Source organism: Diplodia seriata (genome assembly GCF_021436955.1).
Source record: "Diplodia seriata strain FDS-637 chromosome Unknown scaffold_8, whole genome shotgun sequence".
Classification (NCBI taxonomy): domain Eukaryota; kingdom Fungi; phylum Ascomycota; class Dothideomycetes; order Botryosphaeriales; family Botryosphaeriaceae; genus Diplodia; species Diplodia seriata.
In genome coordinates, this window is record NW_027117315.1 from 807,552 (window position 1) to 831,001 (window position 23,450).

General features: G+C 55.1%; 11 protein-coding genes across 11 annotated transcripts; 6 read left to right on the top strand and 5 right to left on the bottom strand.

Annotated features, from left to right (window-relative positions):
- Positions 1–77: 77 nt before the first annotated feature.
- Positions 78–541, top strand: atp8 (ATP synthase F0 subunit 8; the record flags this gene model as incomplete). The annotated part of the gene is made up of 2 exons (XM_066779253.1): positions 78–170; positions 374–541. The coding sequence occupies 2 exons, from the start codon at positions 78–80 to the stop codon at positions 539–541; spliced, it is 261 nt and encodes an 86-aa protein (XP_066630057.1).
- Positions 542–2,096: 1,555 nt separating this feature from the next.
- Positions 2,097–3,005, top strand: SLS55_007839 (uncharacterized protein; the record flags this gene model as incomplete). Its single annotated transcript, XM_066779254.1, has 1 exon — positions 2,097–3,005. The coding sequence occupies one exon, from the start codon at positions 2,097–2,099 to the stop codon at positions 3,003–3,005; it is 909 nt and encodes a 302-aa protein (XP_066630058.1).
- A 557-nt stretch (positions 3,006–3,562) lies between these two features.
- SLS55_007840 (uncharacterized protein) lies at positions 3,563–4,486 on the top strand (the record flags this gene model as incomplete). The annotated part of the gene is made up of 1 exon (XM_066779255.1): positions 3,563–4,486. One exon carries the CDS (start codon positions 3,563–3,565, stop codon positions 4,484–4,486), a length of 924 nt encoding a protein of 307 aa, XP_066630059.1.
- A 1,409-nt stretch (positions 4,487–5,895) lies between these two features.
- On the top strand, positions 5,896–6,741 carry SLS55_007841 (uncharacterized protein; the record flags this gene model as incomplete). The annotated part of the gene is made up of 1 exon (XM_066779256.1): positions 5,896–6,741. The coding sequence occupies one exon, from the start codon at positions 5,896–5,898 to the stop codon at positions 6,739–6,741; it is 846 nt and encodes a 281-aa protein (XP_066630060.1).
- A 254-nt stretch (positions 6,742–6,995) lies between these two features.
- Positions 6,996–8,198, bottom strand: SLS55_007842 (uncharacterized protein; the record flags this gene model as incomplete). The annotated part of the gene is made up of 1 exon (XM_066779257.1): positions 6,996–8,198. One exon carries the CDS (start codon positions 8,196–8,198, stop codon positions 6,996–6,998), a length of 1,203 nt encoding a protein of 400 aa, XP_066630061.1.
- Positions 8,199–9,100: 902 nt separating this feature from the next.
- On the top strand, positions 9,101–10,940 carry SLS55_007843 (uncharacterized protein; the record flags this gene model as incomplete). Its single annotated transcript, XM_066779258.1, has 5 exons — positions 9,101–9,491; positions 9,549–9,682; positions 9,731–9,945; positions 10,035–10,618; positions 10,678–10,940. 5 exons carry the CDS (start codon positions 9,101–9,103, stop codon positions 10,938–10,940), a joined length of 1,587 nt encoding a protein of 528 aa, XP_066630062.1.
- A 634-nt stretch (positions 10,941–11,574) lies between these two features.
- On the bottom strand, positions 11,575–13,867 carry SLS55_007844 (uncharacterized protein; the record flags this gene model as incomplete). Its single annotated transcript, XM_066779259.1, has 4 exons — positions 11,575–12,521; positions 12,619–12,860; positions 12,988–13,406; positions 13,862–13,867. The coding sequence occupies 4 exons, from the start codon at positions 13,865–13,867 to the stop codon at positions 11,575–11,577; spliced, it is 1,614 nt and encodes a 537-aa protein (XP_066630063.1).
- Positions 13,868–14,048: 181 nt separating this feature from the next.
- Positions 14,049–17,471, bottom strand: SLS55_007845 (uncharacterized protein; the record flags this gene model as incomplete). The annotated part of the gene is made up of 2 exons (XM_066779260.1): positions 14,049–15,736; positions 16,109–17,471. The coding sequence occupies 2 exons, from the start codon at positions 17,469–17,471 to the stop codon at positions 14,049–14,051; spliced, it is 3,051 nt and encodes a 1,016-aa protein (XP_066630064.1).
- A 722-nt stretch (positions 17,472–18,193) lies between these two features.
- SLS55_007846 (uncharacterized protein) lies at positions 18,194–20,102 on the bottom strand (the record flags this gene model as incomplete). The annotated part of the gene is made up of 2 exons (XM_066779261.1): positions 18,194–19,915; positions 20,094–20,102. The coding sequence occupies 2 exons, from the start codon at positions 20,100–20,102 to the stop codon at positions 18,194–18,196; spliced, it is 1,731 nt and encodes a 576-aa protein (XP_066630065.1).
- Positions 20,103–20,149: 47 nt separating this feature from the next.
- On the bottom strand, positions 20,150–21,577 carry SLS55_007847 (uncharacterized protein; the record flags this gene model as incomplete). Its single annotated transcript, XM_066779262.1, has 1 exon — positions 20,150–21,577. One exon carries the CDS (start codon positions 21,575–21,577, stop codon positions 20,150–20,152), a length of 1,428 nt encoding a protein of 475 aa, XP_066630066.1.
- Positions 21,578–22,151: 574 nt separating this feature from the next.
- Positions 22,152–23,338, top strand: SLS55_007848 (uncharacterized protein; the record flags this gene model as incomplete). The annotated part of the gene is made up of 2 exons (XM_066779263.1): positions 22,152–22,895; positions 23,006–23,338. The coding sequence occupies 2 exons, from the start codon at positions 22,152–22,154 to the stop codon at positions 23,336–23,338; spliced, it is 1,077 nt and encodes a 358-aa protein (XP_066630067.1).
- Positions 23,339–23,450: the final 112 nt, after the last annotated feature.

Below are 23,450 nucleotides of genomic sequence, written 5' to 3' on the forward strand. Positions count from 1 at the left end.
CAGGGCCAACGATGTCTTCCGCTCGCCTCATCCGTCCCCTCGCCCGCGCCGTTGAGCGCCAGGCCTTCGCCGCTCCCATGAGCGTGCGCACCGCCGCCAAGGTCGCCCCCTTCACGCCCTCCTACAACGGCCAGAAGTTCTCCGCCGCCGAGAAGGCCGGCGCCAAGATGGTACGCAGAACCCTCGCACCCCGCCCACCCGGACGCGCCCGAGAGAACGCGCGCGACGCACCCACGCGCACGCAACATTGGATCGCACCGAAGGATTGGTGGAGCCAGAAAAATTGCGCTGATGGGAGGACGGGCGATTGATGGGAAACGGTTCGGGTTGTTGGGATGGATTTGCTAACGCGGAGATTTCGGGAAACCTGCAGCAGACGATGCTCTACGCTGGCATGCCCCAGCTCGTCCCCTTCTACTGGGTCAACGAGACGACCTTCGCCTTCGCCATCATCCCCACCTTCGTCTACTTCCTCTCCAAGTACTTCCTGCCCCAGGACGTCCGCCGCATGTGCGCCCGTCTCTTCATCAGCAAGCTCTAAACGGCTCGCCCGCGGAAAGCGATATACCACCGACCGACCAGATGAATTTTGTTGCTTGGGGTCAGGAGAGGCATGAGAGATTGGGGGACATGATGGTTTTCTCGGAAAAGGCTGGGGGCTATGGTTTAGACCGGTTCTACTACTGGACGCTGTAGATAATAGTCCGGCGAAGAAGAAGAATCATCATCACAATCTCGAGATGTTGTGGAAGACCGAATACGCGTGCTGTGTTGAATGGAAAGAATGCGGGGAGGTTCGTGATGGACTTTGGTTTCTTTGCTCCTCTGATCGCGGCTATCCAGTGCACCGGACCACTTCGCCAAACACTTTTTGCAGAATGGGCAAGACGGTCGCGGCATAGCTGTTTCCTCACATCGCCGTCGCATGCGTTTCTACAGCGTTCTTGATGTTGTCAGTCTGGCTGCACAACTGCCACTCTGCCCCAAATTATCCGACAGCTCGCGGACTTCTGCCAATCGAAAATTGCGGGGTCACGTTGTGTTTTCCCGATCTCTCTGTACGCATCAGCATATTTACTACTGTGAATGAACATCGCTCCAGCAGGTGATCATCACCATTGTTCCCACACGTAAAGGCCTGTCAAACACATGTTGCGATTGTCTTGTAGGTCCTTCGTTTTGTCTTTTCATTGAGTTTGTTGGTACTCACCGCCCCACGCGAAGCGGCTGCAAGACTGAGGTACCCTGGTCACTGGTCGCTTGGAGTAGCAAATGTTTGCGGTGGATGGTCCAGACAGCTTGTCGTATATGTTAATGGTTGTGGTTGCCCTGGGGGAAGTCTTCTCTTCCTTAAATGATCCTGGCCAGCGCTAGATCCAATCAGCACCTCTTTCAGGCTGGCTAACAGTTAAAGATGTTTGTGGAAATATATTTGGTATGCCAAACGATCAGGTATCAAGCAGTATTCGGATCTCTCGTGGCCAAAACAAAAAGCAAAACTTCCGCCCATTCGAATTGTCCCTGTCCTGCTATACATAAGTATATTCCCTACACGTACGTATATGGTTGCTTCTCCAGACCTCCTCTTCTTTGTTAAATCGCCAAGATATGGCAAGTTACCAAAGATGAGGCCTTCCCTCTCGATGGGGTTTGAAACTAGGTTCGTCCAGCTCCTCTCCGCTGGAATCTAGACCGATATTGGAAGGATTCGACTCTACGCTCTCAACGGGTAAGTTTCACCAGTTCGGTATCATGACTGGAGGTTAACTGGGTTAACACATGAGTCTGGCACCTCAGGGTTGTTCACAAACACCGTGGCCTGAGGCCTGCGACAAGTCACTCGGTTACTAAAATCTTCTGCCTACTTAAACCCCTCCGACGTCTTCCCTGCCTCTCCTCTACAACCCCCTTCACTTCGTTCACCCTGAAAGTCAAGGACGGCCTCCACCCGAGCTCCGTCAAGCTTGCTTAAGAAAAATCAACTCTCTTAATTCAAGCTACCCTTTCAGCTCCGGTAAGTTCCTGCAGATTTTGGTCTTCACCCTCCACCTGCTTACAAATAGGACAAGCGCAGTCACGCAGTAAAGTCACTCACAATGGCTTCGACCACCAATTCGTCCTCCCCAGTTGCGGATATGCCCTACAGCCAGAAGCTGGCCCTTGTCAACACAAACGCAATGATCACAATCAAGTGGATCGATGAGAAGACGTCCCAGCCCATGACGCTCTCCAATGTTCCGAAAGCCATGTTGCTGGCCTTCAGCGCTTCCGCCAAGCAGTACTTCGCAACCACCCCCAAACACGGCAACGTGTACAACCTTGGTACGATTTCCGGCCTTTCTTTTGGCGCGGTCCGCTACGTTGTTAACGCCTTGGTGGCGACCTGCCGTGCGCGCGACGGCCCCAACGCGCTTCTTCCGGCCGTGTACACGGATGCTACGGACGTCCTTCGTCACCTGAAGTGTCTAGCTGCGGCGAAGAAGCTTGGACTGGTCCGCAGTGTCCAGTACGTGTACCGCGGTGCTGCCATGGATGCCGTGCGTGCCGCCGACAAGGTTACCGGCGACGACTTTGATTACTTCCTGCACGCCTTCGGCAGCAACAAGTGCAACGAGCCCATGTTGCTGCGCCATATCGTCAACGTTGTTGTCTTCACGGAACTCACTGATGAGGAGGAGTCTCCCGATACCTTGCACATCAACAAGGTCGTCACCAGCAACAGGGACCTGGCCGTTATGAAGAAGGCGGCTGAGGTTGAAGTTCACAAAAAGCTCACGGCCAGGAAGGAGATGGAAGAGAAGAGGGCTGCCGAGAAAGCCGCTAAGCAGAAGTCCCGGCTCGACTACCTCGACAGGAAGGCAAAGAGGGAAGCGGCCCAGCAGAAGAGGGAGGCCGCCAAGCAGAAGGCTCGCAATGGTGAGAGGGCCCTGTCGGAGGCGGAGGTCAACGAAATGAGCAAGCATGCCGGCCCTCGCACGGCAACTATCTCGCACAAGCTTCGCTGAGGGGCCATCTGGTACATGTTTGGACTATGGTAGAGTGCAGGGAAACGGATAGACAGATTGGCAGATAGAAGACTCCTCAGATTGAGATTGACTTGGTAACCGGAAAGTTAGAAAACTACCCAAAAAAAAATTTGAAGACTCAAAACTCACAACTCACGGACTTGTAAGTTGATTAGCTGGTGACTTATGAAAACTGAATGGTGACTGGTAGCTAATGGACAGGTGGTTAGGCGACTCGCTTCCCACTGGGGGTCAATTGGGCACTCACTATGCTCCGCCGGCTGGAGCGTATAAAAACACGCTCCCAGAATCTTCCGCCAGCTTCCTTCCTCTACTCTACACCAACTTGCACCGTCTGGCTTTCGACCACCCTTCTCCACCCGAGTTCCGCCACCTTGCTTAGCTCAAGAACTTCTTACTTCAAGCCTCGTAGTCAACGTCAGTAGGTATCTGACCTTTCTGCCCTCTCTATCGTCCACCCAATCTTAGTTGGCCAGTCCTCCACATACTGACACAAAGCCGCAGGAGTGTGACGCAACATAGAAATCCGCACCAAGATGTCTTCGACGCCCAACACAGCTGGAGGTCACAACAACACGGCCTCACCCCTCGCGGACGTCTCCCTCTTGGAGAGGAAAGCTCTCACCCAGACGAACCGAAAAATGACCATCACCTGGGTCGACGACAAGACGTCCAACGTTCACCAGATCACGGACATTCCGCTGGCCTTGTTCTTGGCCTACTGCCCTGCGGCGGCTCGGTCCTTGGCCCGCGGCGGCAACGATTCGCCCGGCGCTCAGAGCAGGTACGACCTCGGCCGCGTGTCTCACCTCCTCCCGGGTGCCGGCCGCTATGTCATCGCCGCCCTCGTCAGATCCTGCGACACCCCCGACGCCATGCCTCCGGCCTACCACGAGCCGGCCAACCTCCTCCGACACATCCAATGCCTGGCTGCCCTCAAGAAGATGGGCATTGCGCATTGCGTGCAGTACGCCTGGCGCGGTGCGACAATGGACGCGGTCCGCGCCGCCGGCCGCGTCACGGCGGAGCAGTTCATCTTCTTCTACAACGCCTTCAACTGCGGGCGTGGCGGCGAGCCGATGCTGCTCAAGCACCTGATCCACAGCGTCGTGTACGCCGAGCTTACGGACGAGGTGGAGTCGCCGGACACGCTTGCGATCAACAGGTTCGCGTATGGCAGCCAGCCGGCCCTGGCGGTCATGAAGAAGAGTGCGGAGCGGACGGTCGAGAAGAAGTTGATGGACAGGCAGGCCATGGAGGAGCAGAGGGCCGAGCGGGAGAGGAAGCGCCGCGAGTACTGGGAGCGCAAGCAGGCGAGGGAGGCCGCTGAACAGAAGAAGCGCGCTCAGTTGGAGCAGGCGAGGAATGGTGAGCGGGCCCTCACCGAGGGGGATGTCAGGTCCATGGGAACTCGTGATGCCTGCCCGCGCTTTGCGAAGGTGTCGAACAAACTTCGTTAAGAGGCTATACAATTTGACTCATAGGTATTGTTCAGACCGACTGTAGGGCTGGTTGGCTGGCGGACTGGCGGATCTGGCATTGGTGAAATTCCTGGCTGTCTTTGACGATTCTGCTCTTACCATATTCGTGTGAACTTACATGAACGTGGAGGGATGGGATCTCTGGCAGCTATCTCAAGATCCCAGTAGGCAGGTTTATAACAAAGACATCACCAAAAAAAAAAAAATATAACTTCAAACTCACGAACTGTAAGTAGATCGATTGATTACTCAGGGGTCATGGACCCCGCTTGCAAGCAGAGGGGGGGCCGCGAATCGATCAAACAAGCGCCTATGCTTGCGCTTGAGCTTGATTGATCGCTTGACAAGCGCTTGCAAGCGCGTATATATACTATAATTAGTAGAAAGAGGCCCGTGCTCGGTCCGTGTCCGGTCCTCCTCTCGTTCATTACGATGCTTGGCATGGTGTTGAGCCTGCCCCTCCCCCTCCTTCTTTCTTCCTCTTCTAAACCCCTTACTTATTTTATTTCGGCGTCTCTCTTCGGCGCTCTCTACGATGCTTAGCATAGTATTACGATTACTATAGAAATCCTAAAGATGAATATCTATTACTTCCGCTTACCAAGCGCTTGTAAGCCAAGCGTTTGAATTCGGTGGATCGATCAAGCGGGGTGAAAAAAAATGCCCGCTTGCAAGCGCGCTTGTTTGATCGCTTGCAAGCGCTTGCCGCTTGTTGCGACCCCTGTTGATTGCTATTAATTGCTGACTTATGGCTGATGGACCGGTGGACAGGGGATTCTCTATATATCTTACGCCACTGGGCACTTTACTGCGGCTGATTAGACCCTCCAAATCATCCGCCATCCCGCCTCCATATACTCTACGCTACCTCCGTTAAGGAGTTGTGATGGGCAAACAGATGGTTGACTGGACGAGCGGGGATGTCACAAAGTGACGGGTTGAAAGGACTACCAGATGGAAGTGGTTACGAGTTGATATGTTACTGGTGTTGGACAAGCGAGCTGGCGCCTTGAGACTAAGGTTGTTCATAAACACCAGTGGCCGTCGTGGGCGCCCATTCACTGGTGTTCCTGAACAACCTTGATTTTCTGCCTATATAAACCCACCCAAATCTTCCCACCCTCTCCTCTACTCTACACCACGCTTTACACACTCGAGTTGAGCAACCCCCAACCGGCTTCACCCTTGAGCCCCTCACTCGATCCAACCTTCGATTCGGTTTCGGTAAGTCACCGATACCAATCCCAGTTTTCCACCTGCTAAAGCAAAAGCCCGCAGTCACCCAATCAACTTCGACCTGCAACATGTCGATGAACTCCCGCGTCACCTCCTCTGGTGGTGCCACCACCGCCACGGGTACTTACAAGTCAACTTCCCCCCATGCAACCATGCCCTTCGGCGACAAGAAGGCCCTCGTCGACAACCCTGCCAAGATCACCATCTCCTGGACCGACCCGAAGTCATCCAAGCCCATTTCGGTCACCGACGTTCCCAGGGAGATCTTCCTGGCGTTTTGCCCTTCCGCACGCAACCACTTTGCGGACCCGGCCCACCGTCCGGGCTCGGACAAGAGCATCTACAACCTCGGCACCGTCGCCGACCTCTACGCCGGTGCCATCCGGTACCTCGTCAGGGCCCTGGACTCGGCTCTCCGCGAGCGCAACATGAACGCCCTCCCGGCCCCTTATCCGACTCCGGACGTCATCCGGCACCTCAAGTGCCTTGCCGCCGTCAAGAAGCTGGGCATCGCCCGCTTCGTCGAGCACGTCTGGAGGGTCGCCGCGATGGATGCGGTGCGTGCCGCTGGCAGGGTCACCCTTGAGGAGTTTGCTTACGCCGTCGAGGCGTTCGGTGGTGTCAACGGCACCGAGCGTGTGCTCATCCGCCACGTTGTCGGCTCCGCTGTGTGGGCTGAGTTGACGGACGAGGTCGTGTCGTCTGAGACGGACGCGATCAACCGCTACGTCACCGGCGGCCCGCGCGAGGTCGCCGTCATGAAGTGGTCCGTAGAGCGGGAGGCGATGAGAAAGTTGGAGGCGCGTGCCAAGTCGGAACAGCGCAAGGAGCGCAGGGCATTGGCGCAGCTGAGGGAGCGCGAGCGTTGGGAAGACCAGCAGAAGCGGCTCGAGCAGGCGAGGAACGGAGAGAGGGTCTTGACAGCTGCCGAGGTCCAAGCAATGCAGGGCAGCTATGCCGGCCCGCGTATTGCCACCCTGTCGAACAAGCTCCGCTAAGGGTGTGAGAGAGACACATGGACCACTGAACCGGTGGGATGGCCGAGAGTTGAGATGATGAGAAGTTGCGGGATTGCAATATGGACGGATTGCTAGATTGAGAGATGGATAGACAAACTGGCGACGAGAAAACTAGAAAACCTGAGAAAAAATTTGAAAATAAAAAACCCCTTCCAAAAACAAAGACATATGAAAGTTCCAACTGAACGGCTGACCACCATCGTTTTGCCACGTCACCTGTCGCATAGACTTGATCATATGTCGAAAATATAAACACCGTTTTCGTCGTAATCATCCATGTCCATATCGTCCAAGTCCGAGTAGATGTCGTCGTCGTGGTGAAGCCATTGCGAATGACCTTCTGTAGCGTCGACGACATCGGCGTCCGAAATCCAAAACAGCCACTCGGGTAGTGTTTTCCTCAGCATGGCATCGTAACCGCCTTCTTGCATTGTCTTTACATGCGGCAAACACTTGATATTGTCCTCGTCAAGCTCGGCGAAGCATCCGGCCAACAGCCGCAGTCTCGCCATGCCCCGAAGGTCCAAGACACCATCGAAATGGTTCCAGTCGTCAGCAGTGCCGAGGATGGTAATCTCCTCGAGGGAGTCTTTCTGTTGAGAGAGCATCTCTGTCCAGTCGTCCACACTCGAAAAGATGGATGGGCTCATCGAAAGACCATCGTTGAGGAAGAAAGTTTTGAGTCGGCGAGGGAGTGACAGGATCCGTCGCAGAACAGGGACCGAGATCCACGAATCCTGCAGGCGGAGCGTCTCCAGTGGGGTTGATTTCTTGAAGGCTGCACACTGTATCTCATCCAAGCTTGCGGACACGTTCTCGAGGGAGCACCTATGAAGGGTTATGTCGCGGAGGGTGGGACTCAGGAAGACGTGCAACAGCTCCGGGCCGGGTTCCCATCTGTGCTCCGGGGTCCCAATAGGCTTGAAGTGCAGGCGCAGGGTGGTTAGTTTGGTGAGCACACGCTCGGGTGGTGGAGTGTGCAGACTCGCTTGTCGGACCATGTCGAAGAAGTCATACTTGTGGTACTGGATCTCATCCGAGATGGTCATACTTACAGCGGGGATGGATTCCTCGCGGCAGTAGTGCGAGGCAAGGCTGAGTTCCTCCAGGTTGGGACAGGTGACCAAGGTTGGACATATCATCATTGACGTCCAGTAGCTATCATCATATTCATCGGGGAATATCGACGAAATTATGATGAGCTTGCGCAGTAAAGCACGGCGCTCAGGTCGTCGTCGCAAGGCCAAGGCGAATCGTCTGGCTGTAACAAGGCCGTCGACCTTCACGACTTTGTAGAGCTCTCGCTCCGAGACATTTTTGAAACGCCGAGACACAAGGCAGCACGAGCGGAGGTCTGTCGGGCGTTGGACGTTTTGGAGAATTGAAGCGAGGATTTCCGTGGGCAGCTGGCTAAGAGTGCGAGTTGGGCGATTCATGCTTATGGTATGGATAGAGCACCAGTCTGAGCAGACTAAATCCAAGGAAGGAATTGGTAGGTGGGTGCTGCAGCGCGCGAAGGATGAATGGAGTTCATCAACACTGAAGCGTGGCTTTTGTTGTGTCTCCAGTCACCAAAAGAAACGTCTACCTAAGCGATCGTCGCACAATCGGGCCGAACCTCGCCGGCCATGTCAATGCCTAAGGCAGAACTGTGGCCTCAGGGATCCTGGTCCCAAACAAGCAATAGTCCCGTAGAGGAGGTCTCAGCTATCTTGAGGACTGGTCGTGTGGTTCGCATGGAAAGACTGTAGATCCGAACATGGCCACATTCGAACTGTCTTGATACATATATTGCCAAAGATAGCTTGGACGAATCAATCCTGCGAAAGGACTGCTTCATGCGGCTCGTTTTCCGGTAGGCTCGGAAATGGGCCGATCAAGCCAGCGCTTTCTCTCCTTCGGCGACTGAACAGGCCAATCAAAGACCGGATCCCCAGCATTCCCCGCCGCCATCCCACCCTTCCCCGCATCAGGCGTGTGGGGGAGTCGCCCAGTAAAAGCGGGAACGCATCCACCGAACACCTCTTTTTTCCGCCCGTCATCACGCTCGGCTTGCCGAAACAATGCTGCTCCGAGCCCGGCTTCAGCAGCTGATCCACTTGACGCAACCCCCGGCTTTTCCTCCGGTAATGTAGGACTCCACCTCCTTAAGAAGACGACTTCCGCTGCTATTGCTTTACTTTTGCCCTCCTCTTGCCATACCAAGGCTTCAGCTTGACTCGCCACCACACTTGCCGAGGCGCCTTCGCCCCCGCTTGGTGAAGCTTGTCGTCTGCGCTTCCCATATTCCCGGCTTGGAAATCCTCAACATCATTTCCAAGTTTCAACGCCACCCACAATGCGCTTCCTCAAGAGCGCAGCACCTCCGGCGACACCATCTCCCATTGACACATCCAACCCGGCCAGCAACAGCGACAACACCAAAGATGGCGTTAGCCATGAAGAAGTCATTTCTCCCACCTCCACAGCTACTGCGAGCAAATGGACCTTTTCGCGTGGTGACGGCGACACAGCCGCCGCGCTGTTCCGCGAGCCGGGCGAGATACACGAACCACGCGATCCTGAAGAGGAAAAGCGGCTGGTGCGCAAGATCGATTACATGATCCTGCCATACCTGGCTGTCTGCTACGCTTTCTTCTACATAGACAAGACTACCCTCTCCTACGCCGCCATCTTCGGCATCCGCGACGATTTGAATCTGGTTGGGACGCAGTACAATTGGCTTTCCAGTGCGCCCTGCCTGCTGATCCAAACGACTTTGGGTCATTGTTGACCGTTCTGTATAGGCATCTTCTACTTCGGTTTCCTGGCCTGGGCTTTTCCAACAAACTTCATGCTGCAGCGCTTTCCGGTCGGAAAGTACCTTGGCTTCAACATCTTCCTCTGGGGCGTGCTCTTAATGGCACAGGCGGGCGCCAGTGTAAGACACTTACTGTCTGTCCAACTACTTGCCGCTGATTTTGTATAGAACTTTGGGACTTTGGCAGCTCTCCGCGCTCTTTCGGGGGCTGCCGAAGCCTGTGCCGACCCGGCATTCATGCTGATAACAAGCATGTGGTACACTCGCCGTCAACAACCCGTCCGCATTGGTCTGTGGTACACTGCAAATGGTTTCGGTATTGCACTGGGTGGCCTCCTCGGATACGGCATAGGACAGATCAAAGGCGCCCTTCCATCCTGGAAGTATGAGTTTCTAATTATCGGAGGCAAGCCATCGTCCATTTGTCCGGTTCTCAGTCTATCGCTAATCCTCTGACAGCCCTCTGCTGTAGCTGGGGCATCGTCATGTTCATCATGCTGCCCGACAGCCCCGTCACCGCGCCCATGCTCAACCAGCGCGAAAAGCGCCTCGCCGTCGAGCGCCTGCGCGAAAACCAGACGGGCGTCGAGAACAAGCACTTCAAAGCGTACCAAGTCGCTGAAGCCTTCAAGGACCCCAAGACCTACCTCCTCTTCACCATCGGCCTCATCGCCAACACCCCCAACGGCGGCATCTCCAACTTCGGCACCATCATCATCAAAGGCTTCGGCTACTCGACGCTGGTGACGACGCTACTGCAGATGCCGTACGGGTTTCTGATTGCCCTGAGCATCTTGTCCTGCGTCTACCTGAACGACTACTGCGCCGTCAAGCTGAAGAAGAACACGCGCTGTTGGTTCATCATCGCGTACTTAATCCCCAACATTGCGGGCACTTTCGGCCTGCGCTTCGTGCCCCAGGAGCACCATGTGGGCCGTCTGTGGTGCTACTACCTCACCGGCCCCTACAACGCCGCTTTTGTCCTCATCCTGTCCCTCACCATCGGCAACACCGCCGGCCATACCAAGAAGGTCGTCACGAACGCATGTCTGTTCTGTAAGTCCTCGTAGTGCCAATCTTTGGCTTGGTTAAGGTACTGACAACATGAATCACAGTGGGCTATTGCACGGGAAACATCGCCGGCCCATTCTTCTTCAAGACGGAGCAGCAACCGACCTACCCTCTGGGCATTTGGAGCATGATTGTGTGCCATCTGACCGAGGTGGTGTTGATATTGATCTTTAGGACACTGCTGAGCCGAGAGAACAAGAGGAGAGACCGCAAGTTCGGGGAGGGTGTGACGGTGCAGGATCTGGATGCCACGGCGTTTGGTGATCTGACGGACTGGGAGAACGAGAATTTCAGATACGTGTACTGACAGCGGATCGAATTGAGAATGGACTACCGTATATGTGATATGTTTATCAAGTTGACACGTTCATTGTATTCGCTCAACATAGTGCCCAATGACCGGTCCATCAGTTCAGTCAGTAGACAGCGAACAACCAGCCATTGAATTTGTGTTGAGGGATTTTGTAACTTCTGATTTTTTTTTTGGGAGGTTTTAAGTTTGCTTTAACCTAATCAATGCCATCCGTCGGTCTCGCAGCCCATCAATCCATAAACCCATTGATCTCAGACTCACAGTCTCACAGGCCTTTCACCTATCCTGTCCGTTTAGAAGTCCCTATCCCTCTTGAACAGCCCCTTAGCGAAGCTTGTTAGAGATAGTCGCCATCAGCGGACCAGAATAAGTCATGCCCCTGATTTCGTCATCGTCGATTGGTGGTTTTGTGTATTTTATGTAACTGATCCTGCCTGCTGGGATCTCGGAACGTGTTCCAGATTACCAGGCGCCATCCGCCACTCCCATCAAGTCCTCATGCATGCAGCAGCAAATCTATCTGAGTACAGTGCTTGATCATCTAAGACAGCGAGCCAGCTGCTCACCAATCAATCAATCCACGAACCCAGCGCTCATATTGACAATCTCTCGGTGCGCCGACAAGCCCTTACCGAAGTTTGTTGGAGATAGTCGCAATGGTGGGGCCGGAGTAAGTGCCCATAGCACGAACCTCGAGGTCGGTAAGAGCACGCTCGCCATTGCGAGCCTTCCGCAGCTTCTCCTCCTTCTCGGCCCAATAAGCCTGCTGCCTCAGCTTGGCAGCTTCCTTGCGCTGCTCCCTCTCGAGATAGTCACGCTTGGCCTTCTCCTTGGCGGCCCGCTTGAGCTCCATCTCCTTACGGTTCGTCAACTTCTTTTCCATTTGCGTCTCCAAGTCTTTCTTCATGAGAGCCAACGCCGGCTGGCTGCCATACACGTATCTGTTGATGGCGACAGTTTCCGGGTGCTCGACCTCATTGGTCAGCTCCGCGTAGATGGCGGAGTTGACGGCGTGGCGCAGGAGCGCAGGCTCCTCGGTCTTGCTCTCTTCTCCGGCAAAGGCGACATGGATATAAGAAAACTCTTGGAAAGTGACGCGACCGGCGACGCTGATCGCGTCCATTGCGGCGTTCCTCCAGGCGTGCTGGACGAAGGGGGCGACGTCAAGCTTCTTGACGGCCGCCAGGCACTTCACGCGGTGGTCGACGTTCTTGTCGTCCGGGAACGCCGGCGGCATGGCACCCACGCCGGGAGTCTTGCATGAAGCGACCATGGCGCCGATCAGGTATTGAACGGCGGCCGGGGCGAGGTTGGAGATCATGCCGAAGTCGTATTTTTTGGTGCTGCCACGGGGCGACATCTGGACATGACGTTTCACGGCCGGGCAGAAGGCCATGAAAATGGCCTTCGGAACGTCATTGAGGACGATCGGCTGCATGGTATCCTTATTGGTCCAGGTAATGGTCATCTTCGCGTTGTCGTCAAGCAGGGCCTTCTTCTCCTTGAAGGACATGCCGACGGGAGAGGACGAGTGGAAGGTGGTCGAAGACATCTTGGTCTTGGGTGACTGGATATCTGGGGTGTTCTTCGTGTAAGCAGGCGCTTCAAAGGGTATGGTTCTCGGTGGACCAAGATGAGGTTGTCGACCAAGTGGCAAAGCCCGAAGACTTACCAAAGTTGACAGCGAAGCTTGGTTCAAGAGGTGCTTTTGATTCAAGTTGGCTTGGAGGGGCTCCGAGTGAACTTGGGTTCTCGAGTGAAGGTGGTGTAGAGAGGAGGAAGGTGAGCTGGTGGAAGAAGTGGAGGGCTTTAAGTAGGCGGAGGATCTTGGTCACCGAGTGACCGCCACGGGCCTTGAGCCGCCGGTGTTCGCGAACAACCTTAAATTTAAGGTTGCTGTTTCTTGTGTTAACCCTGTTGAGATTTCGTAATACAAATCTTGTCTTGTTTGTAAATCTTGGTGTAAGACACGTCGGAGCGTACTTACAGAGCATAGCCTCAAACCGCCTCCGATATAGCACCAATTCGGCTTCATCTATACGCAAAAAAAAGGCTACTGGTAGCTCTATCAGCATCCTCGCTGTCATCAGAGCCCGACATGTTGTCCACAATATCCCAAGCGTGCGCGTCCTGGCTGGAAGAGGGGTCATCGGTGATCAAAGGCGCGTTGCTGCCAGCATTGGCACGGATGTTGCTGGCGCCCGCAGTCGTTGGCTTGGGTGGGGGCTGCTCGGCCTGGGCGCGGGCATCGTGGTGCAAAACTTCTTCGAAAATTGGCACTGGTGGGTTTCGAATGCATGGAGCATTCCCAGACGCCTCCGTCCTGCTGAGCTCGCGTACTAGAAGCTCAATCACATCCTCATCATTGGTGCGCTCTCTCCGAGACTCAGCGGAGCACTGCCCAGCGGCGCTCTCTCGTTGAGCGCGGGTCTCCCGAGTGCTGCCGCACCGAGTAAATGCCTATACTGTATAAGGCTTATAGCGAAGAGGGAAGGGCTCAACATCATACTAAGAATTATAGGATCGGAGACCGGCGTGGGGCCCTTCTCTCCAGTAAAAGCCTTGCAAACGTACGCGAGCTCGAGAGTGACATGGCCCGCCGCGCTGATCGTATCCGTTGCAGCGTCCTTCCGGGAACCAAGGTGGTTAATAAGTAACCAAAGACAAACACGAGGTCCGATATCTGCTCAATTGCTCTTTCTTCGCAAACATGCAAGCATATTTGCCTATTTGCTATGCGATACTTTTACCCACCTTGATGATGCCACTCTTGCTTGAATAGAATGAACCAAGGGGTTGACTTGGGGCCGAGTATCTATTACCGAATTAAGTCAAAACACCATAGATATCTCACAATATTAGCCGGTATGCAGGCCGCAAAAACACGGGTCGCCGTCTCTGTCAGCGGCAACTACGATCATTGTTTGATCATTTAGTCAAAACAAACGAATATCTGCAAACATGGGTATTGTTGGTCATCCTGCCACCCCACTGCGGCGCCAGTGCCGCATGCATCCAGCCAAGAAAGAAAAGAGAGAGAGAGAGAAAGAAAACAAGCACCTACTCACCCTCGTCTTCATACTATTCATCCGTATTTTCATTCTATTCCTCTTCATCTTCATCCTCATCATCATCCTCGTCCGCTCCATCCAGCTCCTTATGATCACCAAAATCCCCCTTCCCATACCAGTCCTCATCCTCATACTCATCCGCATGCTCACCCTCACTCTCACTCTCGAGCGGCTCATCATCGTCCAACGCGCCCTCGGGCATGTCCGCAATCTCGGCAAAAAACATACCGGCATCCCACAGCCCATTGACCGTGAACTTTACGCCGACTTGCGTCCAGAACTCGCCGAGGGACAGGAACTCCTCTTCCGTTAGCCCGTCCGTCACCATCCGCGTCAGCTCGATGGCCCGCAGCGAAGCCAGCGCCCCGTGCTCCCGCCTCTCCACGAGCGCCCACAGCCAGTCCTCCAGCGCGTCGATCTCGATGCCGTAGCCGTCGATCGTCAGCCGCTCGAGCGAGGGCGGGAGGGGAGCGGTCCGCAACTGCGACGGCGACGGTGTCGGCGGCGGCGGCGGCGGGGCCAATATCATGTCGCGGCCTTCGCCGACTGGGAGCGGCGCGTTGCCGCTGCTGTCGACGAGCCAAGGGAGAAAGCACGCGGAGAGTTCGAGGTGGCGTAGCGCGGTGAACGAACGGAGCTGGGCGGCCGTGAGGGGGGTGTGTGGCGCGTTGTCGTCGGTGTCGTAAGCGCACTCGCGCTCGTTGGGGACGAGGGCGAGGTGTTCGAGGGTGGAGGCGTGGTGGTCGCGTAGCCGGTCGACGATGATGCAGGCGCAGGCGAGCATCCCCGTGGCGGCGTATGACGTCGTGTAGCTGAGGGTGAAGGACTTGAGCGCGCGCGCCGCATCGATTGGGATGCAGATGGACAACATATCCATTTTGCCGGCCTCCAGATGGAGCGTGTCTATCGGCGAGGCTTTGGGGACGTTTTGGATCTTGTCGAAGGGCTGGGCGGCTATATCCAACTCGTCCTCTGATTGGGGTCCTTCCGCTCCGGTGATTTGGAGGCTCCGAAGGCTGGAGAAGAATGGCTCCATGGTAATGATAGTTATGAGTGCGCCGGCGTCATCGACAAAGCGATCCCTATAGCTCAGCCGAAAGGCGAACTTTCGCAGCTTTTCCCACGGATTAGCATCCAGTTCTCCTCGGCGTAAGTTCAGCACGGTCAATATCATGAAGTTGAAAGTCCAATGGAAGCGAAGCAAGTCTCCTTCATCGTGCGCTCCGAACGACAGCACCTCAAGACTCGGCACTAGGGACAGGAGCACTGGGAGGTCCACGTCGTCGAGCGGAGAGGTTTGTAGTTGCAGAGCTTGCAACCACTCGTCTTTACGGTCGCCCATCTCTATCGTTCTTGCTTTTCGCATGAGGTCGTCAAAGGTGGTATTTATCTCCCGCGGTTCTTCCAGCTTGTAGTACCACGTGTGACTGTCGTGATATCCGAGATGCAGCTCCTTGACATAACCTGCCAGATTTGGGTATGTGGCCAATGTATTGATGAACCTCAAGCGCCTCGACAACTTGCCATAGTCGCAAAAAGCTTTGTAGAGTATTGGCCGCGAGACTTCGCAGAATCTTTTAGAAACACGACAGCAATCTGCTAGAGCGCCGAGCCGCCAGGTTACAGCGTGCTTGAGGGTGCCAACCTCCCGGGCGTCTTCGAATCTGGTAGCAATGAAACCGGTCGGATCCAAGTAGCTCAATATCTCGTTCAGGATCTCTGTCGGCAGGTCGAGAATGCTTTTTGCGGCCGAGGGGTTGAAGAGCCTGGAGCCGCTACCCCATCGGTCTCGTCGTCCCACTCTCCTCCATACGTCTCTCTCTACCAGTTCGCACCGAGTCCGGCCTACCCTGCCAAATGCCGACGAAGTGGGCATGCAGCCTTCTCCAGGAAATCCTCGGAGGGTTACAACGACACCTGCCTGGGACAACAACGCCCCAACGTGTTCAAAAGTCCCATACACGGGTGAATATTTCCCTCGCAGTTGCAGACGCCTGAAGTTTGGGAGCCGGCCGTCGATGCAGATGTTGGCTAGCCTCTCAAGGAAGGGAAGAATATAAGTCAGGTCGCAGTCATATTCGTCAGCCATACCCTTTGAACGTCCCTCACAATCAATCACGAGCTCTTCCAGAGAGATGGGAAGACCGTTGATATCCAGCCACTCCGGGACACCCAAAGAAAGAGAATATATGTCATCGGCGTCGTGTTCGGGGGGTATGCCGGTAAGAAAAAATCCAGCAATTTTCAGATGCCTCAAATTACGAAATTCTTTGAGATATTGCCCGATCGGGTCCCTCTTCTCAAGTCTTATGGATTGAGAGTTCCATACAGTAGTTGTATCCATGACACTCAACTCCAACGACTCAAGAGCTGGGACACAATAGCAAATGACTTGCATCCATCGGTATAGGTAGCCGAACAGGCTGCAGACCTCGCCCTCCGTGAACCAGATAAAAGACAATCGTTTCAAATCGTGGCATATGCTGAATAGTCCGGTGAGGAAATCAATGCGCAATGTCGCTTGCAGAAAGTGTAGAGACTTGATTGGAGAGCGGAATTTATCCCAAGGCTGATCAAGTCTCGCTGAACTGTCTTGAGGCCGTAGGAAGGAGACATCGCTCAGGAACGGAAGGCTAGCGAAGTTCTGGACGATTCCCGGGTCTATGATGATGCGGTACATGGGAGATCGTTCGCTGTTCCAGCCCAAGAAAAGAGTACGGAGCGAACAGAACGGGCCGCGATTACCCGTCTTCCGGTGGCTCTTCAGCGAGTATTCGAGCAGGTCCATGGTCCAAGATATGGTGCGGGCCAAGATTTCAGGCAAGGAGAATCGAAGGGTCGACATCGCTGGGAGCAGGTAGAAGAGGAACGCATACTCGGCATCAATGTCGCCGCCGTACAATGCTCTGAGGAAAGCCCGCTTATCGCCGATTGTTATCTGAGGTACCAGATGCTTGTACAACTGCCGGCTCTCAGTGCCTGGCCGAGACTCTCGCGTCCCCGTAAATTGCTCTCCATGCACCTCGTAAACAACGTACCGGACGCGGGCGGCCAGATCTGGTCTTGACGCGACCGTCCGAGTAAACTGTCTCCTCACGCTCGGGACCTGCAACTCTCTGGGGTACTTGTATAGGAGCGGCTGCGCGAGGCGCGAGAAGGACTTGCATACCAGAGACAAGCTCAACAGAGTGTCGATTCGGCTGTCCCGCTTTGCACAGATTCCCGGCATCCCTCTTACCCAATGCTCTTCCATATACATGTTTAGATCGAAATATTCCAGAATCTCGAGGATGATGTCTTCGGGCAAATCAATGATGCTCTTCGCGTTGGTGTCAGCCATGCGAGCGGGTTGCAGCCTGAGGGGTCCGGGGTACGCTATCAGCTCATTGTCGTCGTCATCGTCATCAAAGTCCAAAAACTCTTCGATGAGAAGGCCAACACGGTCGATGTGCATCTTTTGGATTAGTGGACGTCTTTGCAGTTACGGAATTGGGGTTTGAAGTGAGCGAGTTGACTGAGAGATTTGAAGCGAAAACTTCAAGGCCTGAACGGGAAGTAGCGGCGACGTATCGGCCAGCTTACTAAGTAGGCTACTTCACGTGATGCCCCACGACTCACATACTATGACCCAATCATCTTTTTCCTTGCGAAATCCACATTGTAAGAGCGATGGAATCACTAAAGCTATCTCTGAGAATAAGTTTGGATTGGTTTCTAGCATTGCAACAATATTACTATTAACCATGTGGGAAACATTCTTCCAATATCTGGACGGGTTTGCGCGTGTTTGAAACTCGCATTTATGTCTCGGTTCCAAATTGAACTACGTACATAAGTTTCGATGTCATTGTGAGGCAGACGCGGAGAAGTTCATCTTGACTCAACCCCCTGCGGCTGCTGAAAGACTGTTGCAACACTACCTACTAATACCGACCTCACATACGTTACTACGAGGGCATAAAGGCACAGGAAGCCACCAAACATTATTTATTGCAAGACTTTAAGCATCTCGAAACTATAGAGGTCTTTTTGAGCATGAATCTTTCCAGAGATTATCCGCTCTCAATCAAAGCGCATTGCATCGTACCGTGCCAACTGACCTCGAACAACGCTTGGGTCAACGGCGCTCAACTGTAAAGGCCGCCGTAGTATCATTGTACTGCACAATGATGCCACTTAGTTCTGCGGTGCGTCTTGATTCTGCACTGCGGGTTGATTCTGCGCCGCCACTTCATGCGGCCAAAGGTGCAGGACATCCCCGATCAGCCTCGACGTAATCTTCTTCCTTCCATCAGGGCCATACCGCACCTCCATGTCGTCCTCCCAGCCCTCCTCGTCGATGAAGTCCTTCACCAGCACCTCGATGCCCTGGCTCTCCAACGTCTCTTTCACACCCTTCAGCAACGGAAAGTCATCAACATCGACAACAACTAGCCTCACAAACCGGAGTTTCGGCAACCTCTCTGCACAGCGCCCGGCGAACTCGTTCAGGAAGGGCAGAATAAACGTAACGTCCTCCTCCAAGCCCATGCAATCGACCGTCAAGCGCTCCAAGCTGGGGGGAAAGACATCGGTGAGGAAGCTGTAGTCGAGGTCCGACAGAAAAGCGGGCCAGTGCTCGCCGTCGAAGTTGTCCCAGTCGAGTAGCGGCGAGCCGAGCAGTAGGTGTCCGGGGACCTCGAGCTCGGTGAGGCGGGTAAAGTCCTTGAAGGAGCCGAGCGGCGGCAGGTACTCATTCTCGATGGCGAGGTACTCGAAGAAGTTGGCCTTGAGCACCACGTCGAGCCGAATCGTCTCGAGCGTGTCGCGCCGTAGGTGTAGTGCACGCATGAAATCCGCAAAGTCGTGCATCGAGTCGGCCGCTGGCGGGCCACCCCAGCTGTAGATGAAGGTCTTGGGGGCGCGGCAGGCGGTGAGCAGCTTGCGGATGAAATCGTTGGTGACGGACGAAGCGTCGAGGTTGATGGTCGTGATATTGGAGCTGTTCGCCTGTGGATCCCATTGAATGCCGCACGCGGTTTCACCGGACCATGCTGACCTGAGCGTGATCTCTCGGAGGTGCGGCAACGTGACAAATTCGGAGATGAAGACGGGGTTGTATCCAAACTCCAAGCCGCCGTAGCCCGTCTCGATGGTCTTGATGTTTGCGAAAGGCCCGCCATGTCCATACTGCGCCATTTTGAAGGAGCTTTGCCGAAGCAGGCGGAACATCCAGTTGTAGTCTTCCACAAACCTTTCGTCCAGGCAGATGTTCAAGTAGCTCAGATTTGGCATGAAGTTCAGGGCCAGGGCGATCTGGGCTTCGCATCGTCCTGTTCGCACTGCTCCGATGAACGACCGGCCCATCTCGATGTCGACGTCGCGTGCGGCATTGATGACTTCCGGGTAGCGCCTGACGAGCTCCGTAAGAGGGACCTCAAATTCGTGTCTCAGGTGCACCTCCTTTACGGCTCCGGCGAGGTCATTTCGGCGGATCAGGGTGCGTAAGATATCCAATCGTCTGCGCGAGTGGTTCAGGCAGTTGATGACTTCATAGAGCAGCGGCTGAGCAACACGACACAGCTTCTTGCATGTCTGGGAAATGTTTCGCAGGACATCGCAGCGCCTCTGGAACAAGATCAGCCTGTCGTCGTAAAAGAAGACCTGCTCCTCCACAGGGTTGTAGAGGAAACCGGCCAGCCGGAAATGCTGGAAGATCAGCAGGAGGATTTCATCAGGAAAGTCAGCGAGCGATATCTTCTTGCGGGCTGGAACAGCGGCGAGATCAGTCTTTGGCTTAGTGTTGGCTGCTGGCCGGCGAGAACGGCGAGGAGCCGTCTTTTCGGTAGTAGCGGCGCGTTTCCTGCCGCCGTCGTTGCTGGCGGCTGCGGCGTCTTGCAGCCTTGCGGAGGCGCGCCTCTTGGGAGGCATTGCTTGCCGTGGCGTGGCGGACAGCGTCGATCACAGTGGAATGGTGAAAGCGAGCGCCAGGCGTGCACTTGTTCTGATGTGGGCGAGTCAAAAGTTCAGGACCAAGGTGACGCGAAAAGCGCAGGTGCAGACGGGCTGGCGCACGAGCCACTTCGATGCAATTCACCGCGCCCATGCCCGGCGACAATCTGGAATATATTTCTGTGTATCTCGCAGGCTCCTCTATGCCGTCCAAAGCCCCTCATGTTTCGCTTTGGCCCAACGAACTACGTCGAACTCAACAGCCGAGCAAGCCGCCAAATCACGAATCCGTTCGAGACTTGCCTCAAAATCACCCCCACGGGGCAAGTCTCCCAGCCTCAGCAACGTCAAGCGGCGGAAACTCGGCAGGCTGGTAACCTGGCGGGCAAGAGCAAGTAAGAAGTGTGCTTTCTTGGAAACCGCAGACTCCGGGCATAATGTAAAGTCGCATTGGATGACCAAGCTCTCCAGACAGGCAGGGAAAATGTCGACCAAGTCGGAATAGTCGGGCGTGGGAACGGGACCGAGGTTTAGGTCCCACATCGCCGGATCAGAGATGATGTACTCGGCAATCTCAAGATGCCTCAACCGGGCAAATGCTTTGAAGGAGCCGAATCGGGGGGAAACGAAGCCTCGTTGAAGCATTTCCTTGAAGACGTTGCATCTGTCCGAGACCAGGATGGAGACATGTTCCAACGTGTCTTCCCGCCTGCTTAGGGCCTTGTGGAAGCCTTGCGTCTTTGAGTGCGAGATAGAAGCTGCTGGGAAAGCGCCATATGTGTAGCGAAACGCCTTTAATTGGCTGAAGGCGTTCAACGCGCAGTCGACGACTGCGTTCCCTGGGCAAGACTGCCAAAACGCAAGTGTTTCGACACGGTTGTTGGTCTGCAAAGAAAGAGGGCGATCGCCATCTCTTTCATCGAACCATGTGCCAGACACTTCTATGGTCTTCAGTGAGGGCAGGCCCACAAAGTCTTGGATGAAAAGAGGATGGAAGCCAGACGCATTCTCGTTCCCATATCTCGACCTGAGGTGGCGCAGCGATGAGAGCGGGCCGGTCCCCTTCTCCGTCGTTCGCCTGGCCAGGCACAAGAACCACTTCCAGGTATGGAACCACGTCTCGTCGACCTCAAACTCCAACGTCTCCAGGCTTGGAAGCTGGCTGAACAGCAGCGCGACATCGGCGCCGTTGAAATTTTCTTGTAAGGCATTCTGGAACGAGGCGCTCTCGTGCTCGTCGCCAATGTCCACGCTCTTGGCCGCTTCGAGGACTTCGGTATACTCTGCCGGAATTCCCGAGGCGTTGAGTGTACCGTGCCAGTCAAAGTACGAAAATCGGACTTCCTTCACCATGGCTGCCAGTTCGGGGCGTCGGACAGCGGTCTGGAGAAACTGGCTCCGACGACGGGCGTCGGCGCCATCGATCAAAACGGTATACAGGACTTGGTTGGCGACGCGGTATAGCCTGCGGGAGACGAGAGCTACGCTGTGGAGGGTACGAATTCGAGACGCGATCTCAGTATTACCTTCCCATGTCTTAAAGTCGATGTCCCAACGGTGGCGGATGGAGATGTAATCCAAGATATCGAGCAGGAGCTCATCAGCGAGGTCCTCTATTGTGACAGTCATAACTCGAGGTGCAGTATGTGGCCTCGCTGGGAAAGTTGGTGCTATCGAGAAAGTGCGGAATGGAGGAAAGGTCGAGGCAGTCGTGCGGAGGATTCTCCATATTTAAGTCAAAATTGCTGTTGCCTGTTGCTGTTGTCGTGGCTTCGCATCGCACAGACCCGATCGATGCCTGTGGAACACCTAAGTAGCGCTTAGTAGGATTGTTTCGCCTCACTCGAAAGGTAAGTATAGGTAGCAGACGAAAAACTCAACATAATGTAAGCGCCTCGTCCCCTCTATTAGAGTTGCACGAGCCCAAATAGGGCTAAGCACATGGGGTAAGCCGAAGCGCCGCGCATCTTTTCTGTCCTAGAGAGGCTCTGCATCCCGGCTCCACAGACCCCGCGTCAATCTTCCCCAGCGAACCGAACGTAGCAATAGCCAAGCCCGTCCACCATCCTTCCCCCTCACTGCCTGCAGCTGACATGCATGACGTCGCGCTCCCTATTGACATTTAACTCATTGACACCGCCATGTCGCCCAATCCTCCCCGCATTCCCCAAAACCCCTCTGCAAAGCCTCGTTGACGACCGTCATGTCTGGCGACAACGATTCCGCCCGTGCGCCCTCGACGACGGCGCACCTCTGCCTCCTCCGCATCCCCGAGCTCGCCGAGCTGGTCTTCCAGCACCTACCGCCCCGCGACCTCCTGCTCGCCCAGCGCGTGTGCCGCACCTTCCACGCCACCATCCACTCGTCGCCCACCCTCCAGCAACGCCTCTTCTTCGCCCCGTCGAACAAGAGGGGCGAGGCGTGGCAGACCAACCCTCTCCTCGCCGCCGCCTTCCCGCCGTGGTTCCGGCTGCGCTACGTCAAGTCGCGGTGGGACTGGCCGATGGCGCGGTCGTTCGCGGAGGAGCTGCCGTGGGCGAGCGACGGGGAGAAGGCGCGCGCGTTCATGCGGCCCGAGGCGAGTTGGCGCCGGATGCTCGTCACGCAACCGCCCCTGCGCGATGTGCAGATCGTCGTCAAGTGTGACCATGTTCGCAATTTGGTCAATGACGACTATGTGCGGTTTGTCGGTGGCCGTCGGTCGAGGCGGGGTGGGAAGGAGGCGGGAGAGGAAGAGGAAGGCGACAGCTCGTTTAGCGAGCGTTTGGACGATGCGCCGGGAGTGACGATGGGTTTTTTGTACGACATCACGCAGGACTTCGTGCTGGAGAGGCACGTCGTCAGCAATTTCTTCATCCAGTGGCGGCCCTTCCTGCCGGCGGATACGGGCGGGTATGTGTCGGACGAGGAGGATGAGGACGAAGGCTTCATCGACGAACCGGATGATGTATGCGGCTTCGGGACGCCGAGCTGGTGAGTGAGCTGCTGCTGGCTTCGGCTTTTCGACGAGACCTCTGAGTGCTTTGCTTATCGTGAACCAGGAGACGAAGAGATGAGGAGCCCCGTGACATGCTCGCCATTCATTTGAGCTATACGGCCCAACGTGAGGCAACATTCCTCCCTGCCCCGTTGCCGCACTTGAAGAGCAAAGGCTACAAGGAGATCGGCATATACCGCAAGCTCCTAGAGAGATGTGCTCGCTTCATCGCTTCGGAGGGATCCATGGAAAACCAGCCGACAGACTTTTATGAAACCTGCGCGTTCGAGCACCGCCAGCACGGTGATACATTGCTGACCTGGGATATGGCCAGCCTTGATGGCTCGAAATTCGCACAGTTTCCATGGACGTACAACGCACAGCTGAACTACCGTGGCGAGACTTGGAAGTAAAGCATTGCTTTTAAATTGAAAGCCTTTCTAGCGTGTTGAACGCCCTCGTCTAGTTTTCCCAATAGCCGTCTCCAAACGCCGTTTCGTTGAACCGTCATACCCAAAAAAGAAC